Genomic DNA, 26950 nt, shown 5'->3' on the forward strand with positions numbered 1-26950 from the left:
TGTGGCAGAGCGGGCGGTATTTGTTTTGCCTCTGCCTTTATTATTATTTCCCCAATAGCCGCCTCTTTGATAACCCCTTGTGAAGATGGACTGAGTGGGGGATTTGTAGGAAGTGGACGCGCTGTCTGAGGAGTAGCCTCTAGATGTACTCTGAAAGGAAGAGCGGCGAAAAGAGCGCCTAGGAGGGTGTGACTGCAGGGCTCCCATGGACTTCGCCGTATCGGTGTCCTTCATTTTTTTCGAGGGCCTCATCTACCTTTGGGCCGAATATGTGTTCTTGGTCAAAGGGATGATTCAGGATGGAGGCTTGTACCTCTGGTTTAAAACCGGATATTCTTAGCCAAGCATGGCGACGGAGGAGGACGCTAGTATTAATGGCCCTGGAGGCTGTGTCTGCTGCATCTAAGGCACAGCGTATAGAGGTGTTAGTTATTGTCTTACCCTCTTGAATTAATTCATTGGCCCTAGTTTTGCATCTTTCAGGGAGGTGGTGCATTATGGTTTCTAATTCATCATAATGTGCCCTATCGTATCTGGCCAATAGCGCTTGGGTGTTGGCGATACGCCATATATTGGCTGCCTGTGACGCAGTGCGCTTTCCTGACGCGTCCAGTAGCTTTGACTCTGTCAGGTGGTGATGCTTCGCCCGACGCCTGGGAATTTGACCTTTTTCAAGCAGTGGAAACCACTAGGAAATCTAGTGGCGCTGGCCCTTTGATATAGGCAGGATCTGTGGGGGCAGCTTTGTACTCTCTATGCGTGGGTAATGACCCTGGCCCTGACTGGGTCCTTAAAAACCTCTGGCGCATGTTTTACAACCCCCTTGAGCATAGGTAGTATGGAGGTAGACGTATGTGTGGTATCAAATGTGCCGAGGAGGAAATCCTCCTCCACTGGGTCAGTGTGTAACTCTACCCCATGATAGTGTGCCGCCCTTTGAAGTAGGTGGTAGAAACCTAATGAGTCTTCCGGTGGAGATGGCCTGGAAGGGTAAAGGTCATCTTGTGGGACGTCGGGAATATCTGGGTTATTGTAGTCGTCCCATGGGTCTGGGGATCCTGTAGGGGTGGGGTCTTGGGGCACATCCCCCTGTATCGTGATATGGGTCCCCCTGATCATCATCGTCTGGAGAAGGGGTCGGAGAGCGATGAGGTGGGGGTGGAGAGGGCGGAGGTAGAGAGGGTGGAGGAGGTGGGGAAGGTATTCTGAAAGGGGAGGTAGCAGAGTCCTTCCTCTTTGGAGGTGGAGGCGGAGCCGGTTTGTCCAAATGTCTTTTTGGAATAGAGTGCCAAATGTCCTGTTTTTGGATCCCTGGTGAGAGTTTTTTGTAAGGTATCCGGTGTAAATAGTTCCTGTGACAGTGCTTGGTCCGTCGGCGCCGAAGGCTTCGGGGCCGATGACTTTTTAGGCTTATCCGTGCCATTTTGCTTAGCACTGGGCTTGGGAACCTCTGATTTCTTGGTCTGCGCCGAGGTGGGCTTCGGCTTGGAAGTGTCGGTGCCGAGGGCCTTATGGGGTTTGGTCGGTACCGAAGCGCTGGGTTTCAACCCAGAGGACTTCGGTGCGGAGCTCGGTTTCTAGGTAGAGGCCGGTTTCTTTTTCGGTGCCGAAGTGTGTTTCTCGGCACCGCTGGCAGGCTGGCTCGAGCCCGAGCCGCCAGAAGGCTTATTTGGCTTCTTCACCGGGCCCGAAGGTGGGGTGTGTGAAGCAGTGTCTCTGGTCTTGCCTAGGCCCGGAGGCGAAGGCGTGACCAAAGCCTTTTTGGGTGTTGGCGCGGGTGTGGGGGGGGGGGGGGGGGGGGGGGGGGGTACATTACTCACGACCCTCTGCGCCGGAGTGATGTCCTCCACATCTGAGTCGTCTGCCTCGGACGCACTGACGAGGTCCTCTTCGGTGCGCTGCTGTTCCGGATCTTCGATGTCTCCGAAGATATCGACTGGAACGGAGGTCGAGGAGTGTGCCATGTTTCGTCTGGCTCTTCGGTCCCGAATAGTCTTTTTCGATCTGAAAGACTTACAGGCCGGACAGTCTCGAGCCTCGTGTTCAGGGGAGAGGCAGAGGTTGCACACCTCATGAAGATCGGTGGGGAAATTAAGACCCACATCGAGGGCACTTCTTGAATGGAGTTCTTTCCATCAGCCGGGACCGAGGCTTGGGTAGGCCCGAAGGCCGCTGTCGACGACTGGAACCGAAGATTTGTCGATGAGAAGGTGCGTTGATTGAGGAGATCGCGATCTAAACAATACCGCGATGTGAGGTGAGGATTCCGCTTCGATAGTCGAACTGGAAGCTGTTCGGAACCGGAGCGCGAAGATTACATCCGAGCCCGATGGCGGAAAAAAACAATCTGAGGATGGAGCCGAAGCCCATGCGCAATACGATCCAAAGGAGGAGTCACCGACCTCGTGACTTCCAAAGACTTTCCAAGAGGAAAAACAAACTGCAAACATCCGGGCCCAACACCAGATGGCGATCTATGCAAAAGTGTGTAATCTGCAGCTCATATGCCTCGAACATACCCTTTTCAAATGAGTTCGCTATTTCAAGCAATAAGGCTTACAGATTCAACAAAAAGAAACCACCATTTGTGCAACACACACTTAACAGCCCCAATAAAACACCCATCCACTTGCGAACCACAAACATGCACTACACATACATGTCTCAAGTAAATGTCATCACAGGGGTCGACTACACATGCACTAGGGCGGCAACACGCAGGGGTGGGGCAATCATATCGCCGGACGCCAGAACCATGTTGTTTATATTGACGGGCAAGAAGATTTATTGTCTATTTATGTCCGACGGACATGTAGACATTAATCACGTTTTAATCGCCTTAAAACAGGCTGTGGGCACTCTGGGGCTCACAGCCAATCCGAAGCTTGCAGAGAGCCTTTGGCGGCATCTGACTGGCTAGCAGCCCATGACTGGGCTCTAGCCAGTGATTGGCTGGGGGAGTGAAACGTCACTCAGCCTCTGCAAGCAGTAGTCCGTGGCCGCCACAAGGCTTGCAATAAGCATTCAGGTAAAATAAGCAGTTTTGCCCGCTAAATTGTGCGATATTGTGACGGAGGTGCTGCGATTTTCTTTTATTTTTAGCAACCGTGCGTGGGTAGATTAATTAGTACAAAAGCCTAGGCCTGGCCCGCCTCGGCGCCTCAGATGAGGACGTCAAAAAAGCGTATCGCAAGCAGGTGCGCTGCGCTACCACCGCTTCATGGGGGAAACACCCATTACAATGAATTCAGATTCACGCGCTGCCATCGCAACACGGGTTTAACATCGCGGGTCCGGAGCCTTCATACCGCAGATGGAAACAGATCTGCAGATTAATGCTTTCAAAAGAGACATCCGTTGGTGACTTGCAATTTATAACTTAAAGTCCTAATATAGAACAGTGAACTATTAACTTTCAGCCCAGAACTGCATAAACACACCGACAAATATACATTACAAAATTGATTAATGTTGCAAAGAGGGTACATTTGGCGAAAAAACGATTCTTATTATTAAAGGAAGCTCCCAACTTTGCTGTTTTTTTTTCGACTCTGCGTTTGTGCTTCTCCACACCAAGAACTACTGCCTACCAGTATGGGTGACTTGTGACTCCTACACTTTTACTCCTTTGGCTTATGGGCAAAAAAACATTGTCGCACACGGCGCAGCGTTTCTTTCCGCCGGCAACTACCAGGCCTCACAGAAATGTGTAGGAAACTCGTGTGTTGAATTACTATCCTGGAAAGAGATCCGTGTTTTGTATAGTTGAGGTTGTGACCTCGGTGAAGTTAATGCAGAGGGTTAATATGCCTGCTGCAAAGAACATGTACGAAGTCGATTACAGAGTGCATAGGATGGGAACAGATCTGCAGATTAATGCTTTCAAAAGAGACATCCGTTGGTGACTTGCAATTTATAACTTAAAGTCCTAATATAGAATAGTGAGCTATTAACTTTCAGCCCATAACTGCGTAAACACACCGACAAATATACATTACACAATTGATTAATGTTGCAAAGAGGGTACATTTGGCGAAAAAACGATTCTTATTATTAAAGGAAGCTCCCAACTTTGCTGTTTCTTTTTTGATACATCTTACCGATTCGCAAGGAACGTAGGGCTCACGTCTGGCCAGCTGCAAAAGTGAGGGGGAAATGGCAGGAGGCACGCTAGCTGACACCTTTTATATCCCACCCATACTTATTTACAAGGGTGACGGTAAATTAGTACATTACGTATGGTTTGAAATGTACGTATTTTGTGGGAACAAATACACTAAGACTAAGATCGGCCTATTTTTGGGCCGTTTCTGGACCCAGGGGGGGGGCAGAAAAATCCACTAGAGCCAGGGAATTGTTTTAATTAAATTGGAAGCGACCCCTTGGGCAAGGGTCGCTTCCAGGGGCCTTAATTATTAAAAAAGTATATTCTGCCCCCTGAGGCAGATCGGTTTGTTTATTTGGCCTTTCTGCCCCCTTTGGGTAGTGACAAAGCGAGTCTTACCCACAATGTCCTGCAAACCTCTAAATGTGACAGTGACATTCTCCTTGCATTATTGTGCTCACATTTTCACGCTGCAGAAAGTAACTATAAATTTCCATCCCCCCAGCATTTCTCCAAGTATCCCAAAAGAAATGGTACCTCCCTTGTATGGGTGGGCCAAGTACCCGCAGCAGGGAAGGGCCCAAAACCTATTGATGTGACATCAAAATTACCCATCACAAACCAACCTGGTTTTGCAAGGGGGGGTCCCATGAGGTTTTTGGCCCTGGGCTTGGCGGCCATCTAGGGAAACCTACCAAACCCACACATTTCTGGAAACTATAGATCCGGGGGAGTCCAGCAAGGTATGGCTTGCGTGTGTCCCCCAACATTCTCCTGCTCAGAATCCCCTGCAAAATTTCGCTGGAAAAAAAAACCACAAAGAAAAAAACTCACATTTCTGTGTGGGAAAGTTCTGGAATCTGCATGGATCCACAAATTTCCTCCCACCCAGCGGTCCCCCAGGTCTCCCGAAAACAAGCATTGAAAATGCAATAGGTCTCGCCTTTGATTAAGTTAAAGCCATTTGCTTTGCTAATGGTATTGTATAGCAAAGCAAATGGTTTTAACTTATTAAAAGGCGCTACCTATTGCATTTTCAATGCTTGTTTTAATTCTGTCCCTACAGCTGACCCGTTAGTCCTGTTGAAGATGCACTTCCTTATTCTAATTCCGGAGCCCTCTCTTGCCATCATTGCGGCATACAATGGAAGGGCCGCTGAAAGATGCTGTCTCATGCTGTGCAATCTCCGGCATGAACATGTTTGCTTCAACTAAAAGTTAAGCTCACCGCGTCTATGGGTCGTGCAGCTACGCCCTGTAGTCTGCGATGCAACTGATGTACTAACATATCCCTCTGAAAATGCATGTTCGGGAGAGGCTGCAAAACCTCCTGCTTCATTTTTATTCATGAAGCAGGAGGCATTTTGGAAACCCTTACACCTGGCTGCCAGCTTATGTATGGAAACCTGTGAGGCAGCTACCCTCCACCACATTTCTTGTAAAAAAAGAAAGAAAAAAAATAGCCTATGCCCGTAAAAAGACAGCCGCTGCTTTAAAATAAATAGGGGTGGTGGGCATGCAGTAGCCCTTGGACCTCTGTCTGCTCCCCCATGCCACGAGGCCGCCGCCGTAATAAGGAAAGCAGTCCAGAGCGCATCCCTTACCATCCTAAGTACGATATCTGCGACAGATCTATTCGCCATCAGATTTGCCATCATAAACCATTGACAGGTTGATTTCTGAATCACAAGTGGACGTAAAAAGTCCCTTTCACCCCCTTCCCTAATGCAATTCATAGGGGTAACAAAGGTGGATGTACAAGTAGAAAATCCCTGTGTCTCAGTGTTTTTAGTACACTGCAACACAGCTTTTTGAGGTTGAGATGTTTGATTTTGTGAAAGCATTTTGGGCACAAAAAGCATTTATACATCAGACCCAAAGTCATTAAAAGCTGCTATGTGCAGGGTGCAATGGCAGAAGACACTTTACAAATGGTAACTGCTTCTGCTCAGTTGTAGTAAGCCATTTCAAAAGGTAACAATTTGGCTCAGATCACAACAACTGGATGGAAAACCTTTAACTATTTCAATTTAATTAGGAATGCAAATGGAAACTACAGTAAACATGTTTTGCTATTCCTGTGTACATCGCAGGCAATTTCCTTAAAGCAGGAGTTATTTTAAGACTGCACTCAGAGTTCAGAATAATGCCAACCGTGTTGCATCTTCTTCTGAAGGTCTGGTGTTTTAAACCACACAGAGCCTGCTAGCGAGGTACATAAATCATAAATATGTAATGTGCTATACTGTTACGTAGAGCGGTTTCTTTATGGAAAGAAGGGCTTCCAGGCAACCAGTAATACGAACATAGGAAAAACCCAATCCAACCCCGAAGAAAAGTTTAAAAACCTAAGTGGCACTTGTGAGAAAGTGGCTCTGTATATACTGTTCCCTAATAGGCACAGGGTGTACAGAGTCCACAGTCCCCCAGAGGCTGATAGAGGTCAAAGTTAGGTATGACCTTACTCTCAAAAGTGGTAGCTTGGTCGAGCAGTAAGGCAGTACCAGAGGACAGTGTAAAGCATTTATTGTACACACTCAGTCAGCAAATGGTTTCACACACTCAATAACTGAACTCTAGGCCAATGATTTGTATATATAAAATATATGCTTGTTTTATTTTTAGAACCACAAAGGGGGTAAAAATATACTTTCTCAGAATGAGAGGTTGAATATAAATACTTTTGTTTTAAGCAATAAATTTGTGTAAACAGTCACAGTTGGTTGCAATAAACAATCCTACTTCCTAAACATAACAATGCATTGAGCTCAATGGTAAATTCAGGTTATTTGTAATAAATTCCTTTTCAGATTACTTTTGGAATTCCAGGTCTGGCTCCTAGAACCAGCCTGGGGTCAGTATTCAGAATCAAGTGATGAAAGTCGACTTAATAACTGGGTGCCTAGACCCAGGACTGGGGTCCTTATCAAAAGCAGGTAAGTAATTTCGTTTGCAGAAATGGTACGATTTTAAAAGAATATTTCAAATTTGCAAAAGTAGACACTTAGAAGAAATTTCACAGAAAAGCAGACAATGGTTTCCTATGGGAGAAAAATGAGTTAGAGGTAAGTATAGTTGTGAACACTTTTCAGAGTCAGGGCTGGGCACCAAGATCCAGCACTGGGAGCTCACCTAGGAGCAGGTGAGTAAATTCGTTTTTGTCACTTGGCTGATTTTTGGTGAATTTTTGCAGTTTTGAAAAGTTCACACTTAGAAGATTTTTGAAGAAAAAGCCAGTCAATGTTACCCTATGAGGAAAATGAAGTTAGCGGTTTAAGGGTAAGTACTCGACTGGTAGTGTTGAAATTCCGGGCATGGACTCAGGGGTCCCCCAGTGTCAGGTAGGTACAGTTGGTTCACCCTCAGCGGTTTCAGGACGGCCGGGTGCAGAGAGAGTTGGGCCCAATGTTATCCTATGAGGGATAGGGGGGCCTTGGTTGGTGGCTGCTGTCTGGCAAGCCACGCGGCTGTGGGAGCTGGGCTCCTGGTCACTTACTCAGGGCAAGTGGGGAAGTAGGTTAGTGTAGAGAGGGCACTGCCAGGGCCACTCGGGCGGCTGGGTGCAGGGTGCTTTTGAGCCTTAGGGCGCTCAATGGAAATCAATGGGAATGTTCCGGTTTGGAAAGAGGCTGCAGGCTCGGGGACGAGGATGTTTCAGGCGCCACCACCACTTCGAGAGGTAAGTTGGGTAGTTGTAGGTTAGGTGGGTACCCCGGGATTGGGCACAGGGGGTCGCAGGGCGCCGGGTGCAGGGGTGCCTTTTGACGTCGGGAATCTTGCCCTCTGGTTGATCGCGGCTGGGGTGGCACTTGGTTCTGAGGCTGCAGGCTTCTTCCGAGATGTCGAGGGGGGTCCTTGGGTGCCGGACTCTGGGTCACAGTCGCCGTGGGGTCGTCCTCTGGGTCTTTGTCCACTCCGGCACTGGCCAGGCTTGGCTGGTGCAGAGTGTGTTGGGTCCGCGGTCCCGGGCTGGTGCCAGGGATAGCAAATAGGTTTCTTGAGTAGAGCCTCTACTCGTGGGAGTCCCAGGGGCTTAGAGCTAAAAGGTAGCCAGGTCCTCCGGGGTTGGTGAGGTTACTGGCCACGTGGGATGCTGCGCTGGTGCAGGTTCGAGAGTCGACAGGCCGGTAGGGCTGGGGCCAAAGCAGTTGGTGTCTTCTTCTCTTTTTAGCAGCTGCAGGGCAGGTCTTTGTTCTTCTTGCTCTTCTTGTCGTTTTCTATCTGGAATCTCAGGAAGGAAGGTTCAGGGGGCCCCTAAATACTAGATTTAGGGGCGTTACAGGTAGGTGAAGGCCAGGGACCAATGGGTCCTTGTCCTGGGGTGGGTACACCCCCTATCCTGCCTCTCTCCTGTGGGAGGGGGGCAGTAGCCTAATCCTGATAGGGTAGGGCCTCCCATCTTCAAGATGGCGAGAGCCCGGAGATGTGCTTCACCTCGCCTCCCCCACCTGAGGGGTGGGGTGGGCAGGCTGGCACATCCCCTGTCCTTGTATGGGGTTTCCGGCCAAGCTTCCCGCCAGAGTGGGGGGTTGCAGTGGCCTGGGGAAACTCCAACTGGCGGCATGCCTTTGAAGCTTCCCTTTGCTCATCCTGGGGGAGGAGATTTCTCACCTCACCCAGGATGTGCATTGTTGCAGGCCCGGGAGAGCAGGGGCTCTCCCACCCAGGGGTCCAGCAACGTGTCTGCTGTGTGGCAGCCTGGGCAGCCTCAGAGCAGACGTGGATTGTAAGTTAGCTGTAAGGGGGCATCTTCTAAGATGCCCTCTGGGGTGCTTAGTACATTAAATCCTACACTGGCATCAGTGTGGGTTCAATGTGCTGAGAAGTTTGATACCAAACTTCCCAGGCTTCAGTGTTGCCAATATGGTGCTGTGGAGCTCGTGTTTGACAAGCTCTCAGCACCATGTATTCTTAAATGACAGCACTGCACTTACAGTGCCCAGGAATGGACCCGGGTACTGTAGGGGCACAGGGCTCCTGCTCCTGTGCCCACACCATAGGCGTAATGCACCCAGCTAGAGGGGTGACTGACATATGCCTTGGCAGTGTAGGTGATGGGCATGGTACACAGTGATGTGTGCCATGTCGACTCTTTGTTTTGTCCTGCACCCAGACACTCAGCCTGCAAGGGCAGTGTGTGTGTGTGTAAGGGTACAGGGCCTCTGAGGGTGGCACAATGAGTGCTGCAGCCCTTAGAGGCCTTCCCTGGTCACAAGGCCCTGGGTACCTAGGGTACCATTTACTAGGGGCTGACATGTGGCTAGGGTTTGCCAATTGGGAGTTTGTGTGGTTTAAGGAAGGAACATAGGCCCTGGGCACCTGATTGGCAGGAACCCAGGGTACACTCAATCGAAGTACATTCAGCAATTTAGCAAAAAGTGGGGGCATACCATGTAAGAAAGATGGCACTTTCTCACAGCACTCATTAAAAAAGAGGTACAGATTTCACTGCAGTAATTGTGTACAAGCAGGCTTGTTTTCTGCGGAGGGCAATATTATACAGTGCTTTAAAGAAACTATTTTACTCATAAAGGCAGAAAGGATAGGGTTAACAAAATGTCACTATTTCCATGCAGGACAAAATCATGAATTGCTGGTGTATAACATTTCAAATAGGATGGGCTTAGATGTGTATACATTTCTTTTTTTTTTTTCATATATGCTTTTTATAACGTGATCCATTGCGTAGTAATGCATATCAAAACTGCTAGACAACTATGACCTAAAACGTCACACAATTTAGGCCATCGCCCAGAGCCCCCATCTCCATCCCCAGGAATGGAGAGCGGGTATGGACCATTGTGCACAGCAGGAGGAACCTATCTTTTTGCAAGGGGGTGCCCAAAGAAACGTTCCAGCATGTGGGGCAAATGGTGGTCCTATTATGGACTCGAAGGGGGTTGTAAGTAAGAGGAGAGGTATGGGACCAGAGGTCTAAAGAGACTGGCATGGCACTTTGTTGCAGGTTCCCTGCACGGACCCTCAAAAGATGTGCTTTGTTTAGGTTTGTGATGAAAATCTAATAAAAATGTTATTTAAAAAGTCACATAATTTGCCTTTAATGGCATTCCTACCGGAGCATCTAGCTTTCTTTCTTTGGCTGTGTGGGTGAGTCAAACTAGAAGCAAAATCCCAGCTCACCTACCCATCGCTCACTGCCATGACATCAAATGCGGACACTGTGCTTATGGCAAGGCTTGAAGAGCTCCTTCTACCAAAATCAGTGACCGCTGTGAATTTGTTTGTTTTATACCAGCCATGGGTGCTGTCATAGCAGAGACAGGCAGGGAGCGGATTGTGATGTGAGGCGAGAGACAGGATGCGGACACCCGAGTCATGGTTAGACAGTCAAATGGCGGGCAATGATCTCACAAGAGACAGGCAAGGAGCAGATCGTGATGTGGGAGGGAGCGGATAGTGATGTGAGGAGAGAGGCAGGCTACCGACACCTGTGTCGCGGTTAGACAGCCAGGTCAGGTGGCGAGCAGTGACCTCACAAGAGACAAGATGGACCCTGACTCCAAGAGATGGGCATGGAGCGGATAGTGATGTGAGGAGCCATACAGGGTGCGGACACCCGAGTCATGGTTAGACAGCCAGTGAACTCACAAGAGACAAGATGGACACCGACTGTGAAAGAAAGGCAGGGAGCGGGTAGTGATGTCAGGAGAGAGGCAGGCTGCGGACACCCGAGTCACGGTTAGACAAGTCAGTGGTGGGCAGGGATCTCACAAGAGACAATAAGGACACTGACTCCAAGAGACAGGCAGGGAGCGGATAGTGATGTGAGGAGTGAGGGAGGGAGCAGATAGTGATGTGAGGGGAGAGGCAGGCAGCAGACGCCTGAGTTACAGTTAAGACTGTCAGGTAAGGTGGCGAGCAGTGACCTCAGAAGGGACAGGCAGGGACCGGGTAGTGATGTGGGGAGAGGGGTAGGGAGCGGTTAGTTTTGCAGCGTGAATCTTTCTGGATTCACTTTGCTGTGCATTATTCCGCGGTCTTGTGGTTGGGTCCGGATTCGTAGTCTGTCTTGTCTTTTTTTTTTGTGTAGCCCAGGTGGGCTTCGACGTCCCATCATTTGGTGCACCTCTCGTGACATCGTCCTGCTTCCTGTGGAAGTCCCACCTCGGGGCGCCATCTTCAGATTCTTTTTTCCGCCGTTGGGTCTGGATCGTCACCGTGAAGCTCCAGAGTTTTTTGGCGAAGAAAGAAGAAAAAGCACGAGTTTCATCGAAGAGAAGTTGAGGAAGACTACAGAAAGGAAGAGCAACAAGCCGGGACGAGGAAGAAGGAGAACCTCGAGATCTTCGACGTCCAACGGAGAATGCGCACTCAGGGACACTGAGCGCAGGAATGGACAAAACACCTTTTAAATTCTGCCCTAACTGCCACCACAAATCCGCGCAGAAGGACCAACATCTGGTCTGCAACCTTTGCCTGCCAGTTGACCACGAGAGCAAGGACTGCAACGCCTGTTCGGCCTTCACACCGAAGACGCTCCGGGTGAGAGAGAGACAGAGGAGAGCCAACTACAACATGGAGGGCAAGGGAAAGGCCCCGACACTGTACGAACTGGGCCTCTCCACCGACGACGAAGACAACATCGCCGAAGGACCGGATGACTTCACGGTCGCTGAGACCAATAAGAAAACGTCTGACAAGGTAGGAGAGACGTAGAGCGCTAAACCCTCGACAGGGCCCTGAAAAACAGTCAGACTCTCGAAAAACAGAGTCAAAGTCCTCGAAAGGAACACCGGCGCTGAAAATTTCAACAACCGTGAGTGGATCCAAGGACGAAAGGACCGGCGGATCCTTCGAGAAGGACTCCCAGGTGCCGAAGACCGCCAAAAGGCAAAGGTCATCGAAGCAAGGCACTCGACGCCGAACACGCCTCAGAAAGGGAAAAGAAAAAGAGGAGGCTCGAAGCAGAGATGGAGAGCATCCTTCAAAGGAAAAGGGAGTTCGACGAGAAGATGAAAAAATTCACTATCCCATCGAAACAGTCGATCATCGTCTAGGTCGAGGAAGAGGAACAGGAGGAGTTCGACGCAGAAGAACTGTCAAAGACTCCCGGGAGGAAGAAGAAGACCTTTACTATGAGGGAGAAGAATATGAGGAACAACAATCAAACTACAGCTCGGCGCCGTCGACGACGCAGGACCTGGAGTGGCAGGACCTAGTCGCCGAAAATCCAGAAGAGCCTGTGGAGACTTACCCTTCGAGGCCTTCGCCGCCAGATGACATAGGGGCTTACAATATGGTAGTCAAAAGCGCGGCTGCAGTTTTTGGTGTTAAGCTGGAGGAAGGAAAGCCGAAAGCAGACTTTACTGGAGACACTGCTCCCCATCCAAACTAGGAGCCAGTTCCTCCCCATGCTCCAGAGTGTCATGAACCAGGGGAACGAGGCGTTCAAGGACCCAGCAACATGCAGGTCCATCACACCTAGGACGGAGAAAGAATACAAACACTCCTCCCAGGACCCTCCATACATCAAAGGATCCGTCACAGCAGATTCAATCATTGCATCTACTGCCAGGAAGAGGGCAAACGTCCCAGCAACCTCTGGACCACCTCCAGACAAAGAAAGCAGGAGGATGGACCTGATGGGGAGAAAAATAGAGAGAAACGCGGCAATGCACTGGCGCATGGCGAACTCCAATGCCCTACTGAACAGGCACCAATACCAACATTGGGACGAAATGGGGGAACTGATGAAGCACCTCCCCGAGCAATACCAACAAAGAGCTGCGCACCTAGTGGAGGAAGGAAAGAATATAGCAAACTCTTGCCTTAAAACAGCGTTGGATGGATCAGAAACATCAAGCAGGCTGATGGCAATTGGAATAACAGAAAGAAGGCAAGCCTGGCTCAGGATTTCGGGCTTCAAGCAAGAAGTTCAGAACAACATCCTGAACACCCCTTTCAACGGAGAGACGCTGTTCGGGGCACCGGTGGATGAAAAACTCACCCTGCTCAAAAAGGAGAACGAAACAGCAAGGTCCATGGGGGCCCTGCAATTCAGAGGAATGAGAAGAGGTACCCCGACACGGAGACCTTATGGAAGAGGAGGAAACCAGCCGGGAACGTCACACCAAACATTCCAGCAGGCCCAGCAGAAACAACACTTGCAGTACCAGCCTCGGGGCCAGTCCTTTCAGAGTAGGGGGAACAGACGAGGCCAGAGACGCAGAGGGGGTGACCAACCCACCTCAAAGTGACTTCACACAGGAAAGAGTGCTCACCCACAAGAGCCCTCCGAGGGCGGCGCACAAAAGATCAAAGACGAGAGGGTTACACAGACCTAACGCCAACGAACATGCAACACCAGTAGGCGGCAGACTGAGACGTTTCCTTCAAGAATGGAAAAAGATAACAGACAAATGGATACTCAACATCATACAGTTCAGATACTGTATAGAGTTGGAAAGGAAACCACCAAACAGAAAAGCAAAGAGGAGGGAGCACTCAGGACAGGAGCTAGTGCAACTCGTAAATGAAGCACAAGAACTACTCCTAAAGGATGCCATAGAGCCAGTACCTTTCAAAGAGAGGAACACTACTTCCTGGTACCAAAGGTGGACAGAACACTACCAATTCACAACCTTGGCATTCGGGCTAAAGTCCGCACCAAGGGTTTTCACAAAATGCCTGGCGGCAGTGGCAGCGTACCTGCGGAGGGAAGGGATTCATGTATACCCTTATCTCGACGACTGGCAAATAAAGGCAAGTTCACGCGAAAAGTGCGAGGAACACGCACAGTGGGTCACGAACACACTGACGAAGCTGGGATTCTCAATACACTGGGGGAAATCCTCCATGGAACCAGAACAGGAGAAGATCCTCCTGGGGGCACAGATCAACACCTTACAGAGAACAGTGATGCCCAGCGACAAGAGAACACTGACGCTGCTGAAGGAGACGTGCCTCTGACAGTGAGAACAGCGAGCAAGATCATGGGGATGATGGAGTCATGCATTCACCTAGTTCCCAATGTACGCTTACACAGGAGGCCTTTGCAGGAATGGCTGCAGGAATGGCTGCAACAGCAATGGTCACAAGCAAGCGGAAGTTGGGAGGATCTAGTGGTTGTAACGCACGCGGTGCAAGAAGAGATAGCATGGTGGAACAGGGAGAACATAAATATAGGGAAGCCCTTGACACCACCAAGCCCAACGGTGACCATCACCACAGACGCATCACACATAGGATGGGGAGCACATATGGACAAGCTCAAAGTGAGGGGTCTGTGGACTCCAGCGGATGCGGTCAGACACATCAACTACCTGGATTTGAAGACCGTATTCCTAGCCCTGAAAGCCTTCCAGAAAAAGCTGTACAGCCAGAAGGTGTTGATACAAACAGACAATACAACAACGATGTTCTACATCAACAAGCAGGGAGGAACACAGTCATTTCCCTTATCCAACCTGGCACAGGAGATTTGGAGATGGGCCATCCCACTCAAAATAGACCTGCTGGCCATTCACCTACCAGGGAAGGACAATGTGGAAGCACACTGGCTCAGCAGGCAGACTTCCGCGTCCCACGAGTGGGAGCTCAATGGCCAGGAAACGCAAACTCTATTCAGAAGGTGGGGTACACCGACAATAGACCTTTTTGCAACACACCAGAATGTAAAATGCCAAAGCTTCGCATCCAGACAACCAGAAAAACAATCCAAGGGGAATGCCCTATGGATAAGTTGGTCAAGAACATTTGCCTACGCTTTTCCACCAATACCACTGATACACAGGGTACTCAACAAGTGTAGGACCAGCAACATGACGCTGATCCTAGTGGCACCACAGTGGGCAAGACAGACCTGGTACTCACAAATAGTGGAGATGTCACAGGGACCACCACACAAGTTCACCAAAAGAAAGGACTTACTCTCCATGCAGAACGGAGAGGTTCTACACCCAGTGCCAGAGAGCCTCGGCCTAGCGGCATGGCTCCTGAAGACAGAGTTCACACACCTTAAGCTATCTCAAAGCACTATGCGAGTGCTCCGGGAGGCAAGGAGACCGACGACACGAAAATGCTATGGGGAAAAATGGAAGAGGTACACACATTGGTGCAGGAAACAAACTGCAAAATAAGTTGACAAAGGAATCAATGGTGATACCTCACGCACCTACTAAAGGCTAAACTATGTTCATCTTCACTAAGGGTACACCTCGCGATTGTTGCCTACACACGAGGTGAGACGGGTGAAAGTTTCTTAACATCAAGATTTGTAAAGAGGTTCCTGGAGGGGGCAAAAAGGATAGTGCCACCAAAAAGGATAGTGCCACCAAAAAGGATGCCGCCACCGGCATGGAACCTCAACTTAGTCCTAACGGAACTTATGAAGGCGCCCTTTGAGCCCATTCACAAGGCCTCCCTTCAAATGCCAACAATGAAGACAGCCTTTCTGGTGGCATTAACCTCGCTGCGCAGAGTAAGCGAGCTGCAAGCGCTAACGCTGCAAGAGCCTTACATCCAGATACACAAGGACAGAGTCGTAATGAGAACGGACCCTCACTTCATGCCGAAGGTGGTGTCGGCATTTCATATGAACCAGACAATACAAATACCAAGCTTCTTTTAGAACCCTACCACAGGCGCAGAAAGGGCACTGCACACTCTGGACGCTAGAAGAGCGGTGATGCACTACATCGAGAGAACCAAGGAGCACAGGAAAACTGAGCAGTTTGTGTCCTTCGCAACCAGCTTCCTGGGTAGGCCAGTAAAAAAAGGCACCATCGCACGATGGATCGCACTCACGATACAGTTCTGCCACAAACAAGCAGGGCAAGAACTATCGGAAAGGGCACGGGCCCACTCCACAAGGAAGAAAGGAGCAACAATTGCTTTTCTGGCAAACACACCCATTCAAGACATATGCCTGGCGGCAACATGGGCTTCAGTGCACACGTTCACTAAGCACTACTGCGTGGATATACAAATGAACAAGGAAGCACAAGTAGGACAAAAGGTGCTTCAACATATATTCAACGACCAATGCTCATCTTCCACCCAGCCGCCACAAAAGTGACAAACCGCTACAAAATCGATGCACAGCATAGTGAATCCAGAAAGATTCACGCTGCAAAACTAATAGTTTCTTAGCTGTCGGTGTAGTTTTGCAGCTTGAAGATCTTTCTGGATTCACTAGCGAACCCTCCCACCACCGCCAGAAAGATGAGGATGGAGAAGAGAGGGGGAAAGACAGAGAATGGAGAACAAAAGAAGACTTGAAAAGAAATGTGAGAAAGGATATAATTGAGAAGAAATACTGTAAAATGCCTAGGGTTAAAAAAAAAAAAAAAAATCCGAAGATGGCGCCCCGGGGTGGGACTTTCGCAGGAAGCAGGACAACGTCACGAGATGCGCACCAAATGGTGAGACGTCAACGCCCACCTGGGCTACAAAAAAAAAAAAAAAAAAAAAAAAAAAAAAAGAAAGACTACGAATCCGGACCCAACCACAAGACCGCGGAATAATGCACAGCATAGTGAATCCAGAAAGATCTTCAAGCTGCAAAACTACACCGACAGGTAAGAAACTATTCGTGATGTGAGGAGAGGGGTAGGGAGCGGTTAGTGTTGTGCGGAGAGTGAGCGGATAGCGATGGGAGGAGAGGAGGTAGGTTGCGGTTACCCTGAGTCACGAATCCGATTAGACAGTCAGGGGGTGACTGTGATCTCACAAGAGAAAAAATTGACACTTTTCACGAGAGACAAGCAGGGAGAGAAGTGATGTGAAGAAAGAGACAGGATGAGGACACCTGAGTCACGGGACAGTCATATGGCGGGCAGTGATCTCACAAGAGACAGGCAGGGAGCAGATAGTGGTGTGAGAAGAGAGGCTGTGGACAGCAGAGTCACGTTTAGACCGTCGGTGGATGGTAGTGATCTCACAAGATGGACGCCGACTCCACCAGCGACAGGACGGTAGTGAAGAGAGGGAAGGTGCGGACACCAGAGTCAAGATTAGACAGTCCAGTGGAGGCAGGGATCTCACAAGAGACTAGTTGGACACTGACTCCACGAGAGACAGGCAGCTGCACACAGATGTCACAAGAGGCGTGGGGTTGGCTTTTATGTTTGAACAGAAACAGCCCCAGGGATGGGCATAGGATAAGGACGTTAAACGAGAGTCTGGGAGACGAGATAGACGGTCTCCAAGAGAATCCCATGTGCACCACTACCCCCAATCTTAATGAGATGAGTACCTTCCAATACACCGCGCTGCTGACCTCTGCCAAGGCCATATTAGGTCACATTTTAATGGGGGGAGGTGGGGGGGGGGGCGCGAATCCTTTATTCCTACCCAATTGTGATGGGTCTGTACTTCTGGGTCATCACCGCTCCGCAAGCCCCCACAAGGTACTCATGAGTTAGGCGGTCTCCTTTGGTGACCAAGGCGGAGGGATTACACTCGCCCCCCCTTACTCCAAACCTTTTTATGCACCCTTTCCCACCCTCGCACACTACTGCCGTGCCCGTATCTGATATTCAACCCCTTACACTTCCAAGCCCCTTCCCTTCCCCTTGCGGTTCTCATCAGAAAGTCAGTCTTCTTGGGGGAGGAGAGTGGGGGTGAAGACTTAACCCACCCCCACCAGAGGCAAACCATAAACACCGCTATCCGGAGAGAGCATGTGGCCAGGCTGGCGGTGACCATGAACTTGGCCCCCTCCCCCATCTAGCCCGCGTCTGTAAGATCGAGAGACCCGGCAGGCCCCACTGCCTCACACCTCACCCACCCCTCCCTCCCTCCCTCCCCCCTCCAGTCACCCTGCACTTCAGAGGAGAACGAGAGACTGAGGGGGTGGGGGCAAATGTGATGCATTCAAGGGGGAGGGAATGAAGAAATGAGCGGAACAGAGGCGAAAAGAAGAGCGAGGGAGAAACGGGAAAGGCAAGGAAGAAAGAAGTGAAAAGAAGACAAAAAAACTAAAAGTAATAGAAAGAAAGCAAAGTATGCGTGTCAGAGATTAAAGGAAGATAATGGAACAGAAACAGATGCCAACACTGCCCCCGTGGCATTTCGGAGGCCGAGCCCTCGGGAGGTGAGGTGAGGAGAAAGAGCTGGGCACGGTGCGAGGAAGAAACCAACCCGGCAGGGAAGATGCAGAGAAGCAAACTCCCAGGAGGGAATAGGAGAAAGGAAACGACACGAGAAAGAACTAAAGATGATGGGATATCCGAAAAAAGGGAGAAGTGAAAGGAAAGAACAAGAGTAAAGAAGAGAAACAAAAACGAGAGAAGACGCAGGAAAGAGGAGACAAATCGGTCATTAAAATGAAATAGATAACAAGTTGAGGGTCGGAGTCCTTCGACCAGTCTGCAGATTAAGGAGCCCCATGATTGATTGGAAAGGGGGGGGGGCCCATTGGGGGGGGGGACAGCAGAGAGTGGGGTTGAGGAGCTGGGAAAAGACACGAGAGGGAAAACAAAACAAGACTCGATCTCTTGTCTTTATGGGGCCATGTGTTTAAACACATGGCCCCATAAAGATAAGAAACCTTTCACGACGGACGCACAGAGAGCAGGCGAGCCCGTCCAAGTGGGCCAGCTGAAAAAGCCAAAGGGAGGCAACATGGAAAACTCTTTTCCAATGGCTGGCCACTGTTCAGCATAAACGGTGACACCAGCCAATGGAAAAAGAGGGCGGGGCTTAAAGCTCTGTACTGAAGCTACTCAAAAACATCAAATCTCGGCGAGCAAGCTGCGCATGTGTGGTCACCTAAGATTTTGGCCCCGGGCTCGGCAGTCATCTTGGGAAAGTACCAAACCCAAACATTTCTGAAAACTAGACACCCGGGGGAGTCCAATGAGGTATGGCTTGCGTGGATTCCCCAACCTTTTCCTACCCAGAATGCCATGCAAACCTCAAATTTAGCTGGGGAAAAAAAAAATACATTTTCCACATATGTTTGTGTGGAATCACTGTGCCGGCACAAATGTCCTACCCCACAGCGTTCTCCTTAGTGTCCCGAGTAAAATGATACCTCACTAGTGTGGCTGTCCAAAGCAGAATTGGCTAAAAAAAAGTATTTTAAAAAAAATGTAGCGCTTCGAATTCTTGGTGCTATACCCTAATTCCCTTTGTTTTTGGCTCTTCACAGTCACAGGCCCTTGCCCCACCCACACAAGTGAGGTATCATTTTACTCCGGAGACTCAGGGGAACGCTGTTGGGTAGGAAATTTGTGCCGGCATGGTGATCCCACACAAAAATGTGGAAAATGTGGGTTTTTTCAGCTAAATTTGAGGTTTGTCTGGCATTCTGGGTAGGAAAATGCTGGGGGATCCACGCAAGCCATACCTCATTGGACTCCCCCGGGTGTCTAGTATTCAGAAATGTTTGGCTTTAGTACTTTCCCAAGATGACTGCCACTCCCGGGGGCAAAATCTCAGGTCTCCCCCACTCACCCCCCCAAACCAGGTAGTTTTCTTATAGATAATTTTGAAGTCTCCACATTACGATTTGGGTCATTTCCTGTTGGAGCCACTATGCCTACCCACACAAGTGTGGTACCATCTTTATCAGGAGCCCTGGGGGAACACTGGGTGGGAGGAAGTTTGTGGATACACGCAGATTCCAGAACTTTCCCACACAGAAATTAGGAAAAAGTGATTTTTTTCAGTGATATTTGAGTTTTGCAGCGGGATTCTGGGTAGGAGAATGTTGGGGGACCCACGCAAGCCATACCTCGCTGGACTCCCCCGGGTGTCTAGTTTCCAGAAATGTGTGGGTTTGGTAGGTTTCCCTAGATGGTCGCCTAGCCCCGGGCCAAAAACTCATGGCCCCCCCCCCCCTTGCAAAACCAGGTTGGTTTGTGATGGGTAATTTTGATGTTGCCTCAATAGGTTATGGACCCTTGCCTGTCGCGGGTCCTTGGCCCACCCACGCAAGTGAGGTACCATTTTTCGAGAAAAAGTTTGGGGAACGCGGGGTGGGTGGAAATTTGTGGATCCATGCAGATTCCAGAACTTTCCACCACAGAAATGTGAGGAATTTTTTTTTTAAATCATTTTTTTTTGGGTTTGCAAGGAATTCTGGGTAACAGAACCTTGTGGGACGAAGCCAAATCACCCCATCCTGGATTCCCCTGGGTGTCTAGTTTTCAGAAATGTATAGGTTTGCTAAGTTTCCCTAGGTGCCGTCAGATTTAGGGTTAAAAAACTACAGCTAGGAACTTTGCCGAAAAAGGGTCATTTTTCACAGTGAAATTGTGGTGTGTCCACGTTGTGTTTTGCGCCGTTTCCTGTCGCGGGCACTAGGCCTACCCACGCAAGTGAGGTACCATTTTTATCGGGAGACTTATGGTAATTCAGATTTGTAAAGCAACTGTTATTACCTATTGATTTTCGATGCATTTCTGCCTTCCAGATGAAAGAATGTGTAAAAGAGAAGTAATTTTGAAAAATGACCGATAATTCTCATGCTAGTATGAGTATTCCCAATTTCGAAAATGTGCAAATATCTACTGTTTCTAAACTCTATATTTTGTTCCCATTTCAGAAATACATAGGTGTCTTTCATACCGATTTTTCCATGTATACATTTTACCAGAATAATAGCTATACACCTGGTCCATAATAAAAAACAATTGCCAGTCGCTGCTCAGTTTTTGGGTCTGGGTTCGTAGGGTTCTGGGTGAACCTACAAGTCCTATATATCCCCACAACCAGTAAGGTCCAGCGGATGCAACGTTATATATTGCTTTCAGAGAGCTGTCATAATTAGAAGTTACAGGTGAAAACGTCGACACAAAAAGCTTTTTCCAACTAATTTTCAATTTTTCCTATACTTAACTGTTAGTTTCTATAAAGAAACCTTGAAGGATCTACACAAATGATCCCTTGCTGAATTTAGAATGTGCTCTACTTTTCTAAAATGTATAGCTTTCCAGGATCCATTATTGCTTTCAAACCCATTTTTACCATCAACTAGAAGGAGGTTGAAACCACCCAAAAAAAAAAAAAAAAAAAATTTAAAAAAAAATCGCAAAAATAGGCTATGTCCCAGAAAAATGCCAAAACTGTAAAAAATGTTGGTTTTATGACAAAAGTCTGTAATTCACTAAAAGTTGGGAAAATGGTGGTTTCAGCCCCACAAACCCTTTTTTGATACCATTTGCAGGGAAAAGCCCAGACGATTTCATTGGAAGCACTTTTTCCCCATTTTCCCCCCAAAATCCCAAATTTAGATGTATTTTGGCTAATTTCTGGGTCCCCTCCAGGGAAATCCACAAACCCTGGGTACCTTTAGAATCCCCAGAATGTTGGAAGAAAAGGACGCAAATTTGGCGCGGATACCTTGTGGGGTCAAAAAGTTACAGGGGCCTAAGCACGAACTACCCCAAATAGCCAAAAAAAGTCTTAGCAAAGGGGGGGGGGGGGGGGGGGGAAGGCCTAGCAGCGAATGGGTTAAAATAGAGATTTGCACAGCTACACATACCACAAATACCACGAAAAATAACAGACAGAAGCTTATTGTGCCTTATTTTGTACCAATTCATATCCTTTCTTGGTGTTTGAATGCTTCCATTTGGGATTTTAGATTAGTACATTATTTGCACTTGGCTAACACAACCTTTTCCTGCTTATGCACATACATGAACACTCAAATGAACGCGCCCTGGTTGCTCGGGCACTGGGCGGTGCTCGAACGCTGGATTACACCTCAGAAGGGAATGATGCTGGGAAGACCCTGTAGTCCAGCGACAAGAACCCTGCCAACAGATGGCAGTCAGCACCCACAAGCAGTAGCAAGCCACTGTAGCTGCGCCAAACTAACAGTGGGAATTGAGCAATGAGGAGCTCAGCAGAGGGTGGACCTGTCCATTAGTTTAAATCTTGAGGATTAGTAATATGGGCCTGGGCACCAGTTTAGGCCGCCAAGGTGGCCAAAGCAACTCCGGCCACCAAGTAAGAGGGGTCTCAACAACAGGGGGCACAAGCTGTAGATGGTAACCTTCCTGTGAAGGGGGCCCTGGTGCGACTTGCGGAGCAAGCAACACCACCACTAAATCATGCATTTCTGTACACCGCAAAAGTACAAACGTTTTTTTTTATTTTAAACAGCTACTCGCTTACTTTGTCTATTTCAGCATTCATCAGTGCACAAATTCTGTCAGAAAGTGCTATGGACAAAGTAAAGTCAAGTGATAAGTAAACCCGGAACCATGATGAAAGTCTTCCATTAAGCCCCAACTAATAGGTGAAAATCAGTAAAGGGACTAGAAAAAGGACAATGGGATTAACACAAGAAAACCGAGAGGATAAAAACAACAAGAGAAAGCCTAGGGAAGGAGGGGCACAGGGGCAGAACTGATGCGGTAGGGGTGGGCAGAGGGAGGGGAGGGTAAACCCATGTTCACTAAAAGCGACAGCAGCAGAACCTTAAAAGCGGGGGCCGTGCTCAAACAAAGCTCGCGCCCATGTTGCAAATATGAAAGCAGGCACTGTGTACGTAAATGTTAAGCGCGTGGCACCCCTGAAATGACTAGTATATTTTAGAATGAAAATACAGCAAGCCGCGCATAAACCTAGGCATGCAGAGCCATTGTTTAAGTGAAAGGGCGGGTTGGGGCGCATAAAAAATAAAGAATTTATATTTGGTAACCTGAATACGGCGTGCATAAAGAAAGGGGGGCAGCCGACATTGTTAAAGTGAAAGCATAAATTAAACAAAAAAACAGTGAGGTCTAGCAGGATTATGTGAGGGGTATGACAAATGAAGCTGCCAGAACTGAAGTAAACAGAATGATTAAGGATCAGAGGCACACCAACAAAAAGAAGAGTGCAGCAAAAGGTCTTTAAATAACATGGACGAGTAAGATACACGTAACAGGGGCTGTCCTCATGCAAGAAGCCAATAAAATATATGGGCGGAACATAGGTAGCGATTCACACCCATATCCTGAATACAGCAGGGCCACGGAAAAGCCCTGCTGTCCTTGAAGCAGTCCAGCATGGAGTCAGTCTTGTTTCTGAAGAGACGGGAGCCATCACTGGGCATGCCCTGAAGTGATGCATGGAAATGCCCAGAAAAGCCAGTTGTTCTCAGCTAGGCATGGCGCCATAAGGCCACCGTCTAGGAAACCGATCTGCCCTGCAAGTCGGTGGTACCCAGACCACATCGAATCGTAAACTTGGCTGCATCTCTCCAGTCAACAACTTGGGGAAAGTATGGTCCCAGCCCCCTTTGGAACCATGGGCAGAAACTGCATAAAATCCTTTAGAGCATGGGAGTAACTGCTCAAAAGGCACATGGTGTTCATGGATCGCAGTTTCAGGCTGGTAAAACAAAACATCTTCTTGCCTAAGGTGTCCAGCCTCTTGGATTCCCTTCCCAGCGGGGCAGTAGGAATGCACCAAGATTTACGCAGGAAGTGGAGGCGTGGACAACCAAGCTCTCCAGGGTAGTTTATTTTGTGAGGAAATTCGGTCCCCTGAGGCGGAGTGGTGCAATCTTCCTGTTCACAGGAGCACGTGTGCTGGTTTTGTACCAAGTCCCAAGCAGGACATCTGTAAGGGTTTCATTAAATGAGAGAAGTGGTTCCGAGGGGTTCACTCCCGACTGAAGAACCTCTGTCAAGATGTTAGCCTTGAATGCCACAGAGGGTAGGTTAATGTCCAAGAACTCGGCCACCCTTATCACCACCATGGGAATAGGGCTCTAGTCTGGTTAGACCATGTCTGTTCGGCTCTGTGTCGGAGTCGGGGATCAGAATGGGGATGGTGCCACCAGAGGGCTTCAGGAGCATCTGCATCAGGACTGGCTCCATGGAAGGGTGAGATGGTACAACCAGTGTTGGTACAGAGCCAAGGGGCCCTAATAGCGCCAGGGGACGAGCCGCCGGAGTGGAACCCGTAAGGGCCCCTCCAAAACCCAAGGGGCACAAAGGCACGCAGGCTGAAATGGGACACTCAAACATGAAGCACACTGCATCATGAAACTACTGAAGGTGAGTGGGGGGGGGGGGGGGGTCGAAACTCAGGGAGGTGCGGAATCGGCTAAGGCACATGCTCAACCGCGGAGCCTGGCCTCGAATGACTACGCTCCCTAGTTTCATCTGAAAACTGACAGTCTGGGTGAAGTCTAAGACCTCTGACTTCTTTTCTTCTTTTTGTGTGACTTACACGAGTGGCCCAAGAACTTCAAATGAGACCAGGATCTTGGACTGTCTGATCTCGGCACCTTCCTCTGAACCTGGATCAAGACCATTGCAATGTTGCAAGTCAGGCATCAAGGAGCTTGAAGGACCACTTTCTAAAGGCCTTGGGGTAAATGGCACAGCAATTGGCGCAGGTCTTCATGTCATGGTCGTGCTCCCAGCGTTAAAAGCAAATAAAATAAGGGACTGTCACGACACCTGTCGATTACATGCGTCGCAGGGTTAAAGCCGGCCTTCCTAGAGGACATCCCTGCCACACCCGGAGTAGAACTCGACAAAACATTGAAAAAGCAGTTAAAGTGAAATGGATCTGTGCTGACTGGCACGGAAAGAAAAGAACGGACATCAGCGCGCTGGGGTGGCACTTATATAGGCACCACGCCCGTCACATTTGTCGTGGACAATGCCAAGCAGAGCCGAATAACGCCACATACCTGAATGCAGCGGTATTGCTCTTGAAAAATTGCCAGATCCAGTTGGATGCCTGGGGAATTATTCTAAGGTGAGGTATTTGCGGCTAGAATTCCCTATCAGCTGCAACAATTTCTACTCACTGGTGTTTAGGACAGGGAGGAAAAGCCTCCTGCGGCAGAGGGCTTACAAGGGCTGCTGTTGGTTGCCTCCTTTGCCGTTTGTCTGAAACTTTTGCCTCTGGAATTCTTTTGTTGGTGTTAGAATAATGGTTTCAACCAAGGTGGTGTTTCAAATCACTGATGTGAGAATAATCTTTATTAGGTCGTGCTCATTCATTCCTGTATTGCTTTTTTGAGAACAATTGTTTTTAGCCTAACTGTCGTGGTCTTCAGTTTGAATGGGACCAAAAAATAGAAGGTTCGGAGCTTTTTGTTGTGCATCTGGTTACCATTCCAAGATGCATAGCCATGATAAGAAGCATATGAAGAGGTTATGGCAATAAGGATAAACAAATAGCTGAGGATGTGAAAATCTGATCTGAGAACATTTGTGCCCATTTTACAATATTCTTTACAATTCTGCTTTTGTCCCCTGGAAAGGGGTCAAGTGAACCACTAACAAATTTCACAAAGACATACTGGAGAGGCCATGGAAGAATAGAAACTATGCATTCCCAAATCAAATTCCTACTTTCTTTGTCTGGTGAAACAGTGGAAGTGGTGGATGATGGTTGACTATGGACTGGACTACAACAATGAAATCTGACTAGAGGCATATTCTTTTTTCTAATGGAGCCTCAAGTGCTTGCATGGTGCAAGAACTCCATTACCAAGGGCACTAGAGGCCTTTGGTTGTAGTGTTTCAAAAATAATAGAACATGTGGTGGTGTATATTTAACTTCCCTATTTAAGACGTTTTTAAGTCACACCTCCTACATACCCCGATTAAATGGAAGACACTTATGTTCTGGGCGGCATTCCTCTGCTGACCGATGTGAAATTTGACAAGTATCAGGCGACGTGATGACTAATGGTACATTATGTTCCTCTGGAATGACCACAAGTTCCATGATGGCAGAATCATGGGTTACTCACTGTTCAGCAGACACCCAAACTGCAGGGGCTGAATAGGAAATATTTGTGACATCCTGGTCTAGAAGTAACTGACTCCTAAGCGTACGGAGCATCAATAACAGAGGCTAAAACAGACTAAATGCCACAAGACTAACAGCCAACCTTATCAGACTTAACACTATTTAATAGTGAAAACATGCCTGCGGTGGACAATGGAATAAGAAAAGCAAACATTTTAAAAAGTGCATTGAGAGGGCACCACCACAAATCCACAAGCTGAATGATTGTTGAGAAAATGTTGTAAAGAAAGGGAAGAATGAGTTAAGATAGCACACACTGGAGAGTAAGATAAAATCCACCAAGCCACTGTGGGAGAGTAAGCAAAGACTTGAGAGTTCAGTGTTCTACCAAGAAGAGAAAAAGACTTCAGTGTTTGGAGGTGAGGATTTAAGCAGATATACTTAGTTTAATTTTAATTTGCACACAATTGTGAAAGTACTTACCATGGTTTCTCCGGATACCGTTGAATACTTTCGGCTTCAATGGCCCAATACTGGTATCTCTGCAATAGAAAAGACTTTTGTTTAATGTCTTTAATGTTTGTTTTAAAGCATTCCGGCTCATGCAACATTTTTAGAATGTAAAATAAATATTACAATGGAAAAATAATATTTAAGTAGATGCTGGGTCAACACTTAATGTGTTGCAAGAGGAAATTTATAAAACTGAAATGCAATTATAGTAGCCAGGGTAATAGCACACAATATCTCAATGCTGCGGTGATGCAATACGTGCCATGATGAATTAGCAGAAAAGTTACCAACTAACAGAATTTTCAGGAAGCAGGTCTGCAGAACAGGTGGGGGCACAAGAAAATAACTAGAACTGTGGGGGAAAATGAAAGATTATAAACTTCCTAGAACAGTGGTCCATAACCTGCAATGCCAGCTCTAGGGATTCTCCCAACCGGCGCCAAAGTTATTCAAAATAGAATTTTCAGATTTCCTATGGAAACTCGGTCCTAACTATAACTATCTACTGGGACCGCCAGTAGAATATGAACACACACATATATATTTACATACACACATATATATTTACATACACACATACACACATATATATTTACATACACATTTACATACACAATTACATACACACATATATATTTACATACACACATA

The 26950-nt window shown here is 48.2% G+C and overlaps 1 protein-coding gene across 2 annotated transcripts in view; it reads right to left on the reverse strand.

The window, feature by feature from the left end:
- SCAF11 (SR-related CTD associated factor 11) overlaps positions 1-26950 on the reverse strand; it is a 968921-nt gene that overhangs the window by 698186 nt on the left and 243785 nt on the right. For both annotated transcript variants that reach the window (XM_085653364.1, XM_085653363.1), the window contains exon 6: positions 26270-26328. In XM_085653364.1, the coding sequence (XP_085509490.1) occupies positions 26270-26328 (59 nt within the window). The remainder of the gene's footprint in view (positions 1-26269; positions 26329-26950) is intronic.

The sequence above is a fragment of the Triturus cristatus genome, chromosome 4_1 (genome assembly GCF_964204655.1).
Source record: "Triturus cristatus chromosome 4_1, aTriCri1.1, whole genome shotgun sequence".
Classification (NCBI taxonomy): domain Eukaryota; kingdom Metazoa; phylum Chordata; class Amphibia; order Caudata; family Salamandridae; genus Triturus; species Triturus cristatus.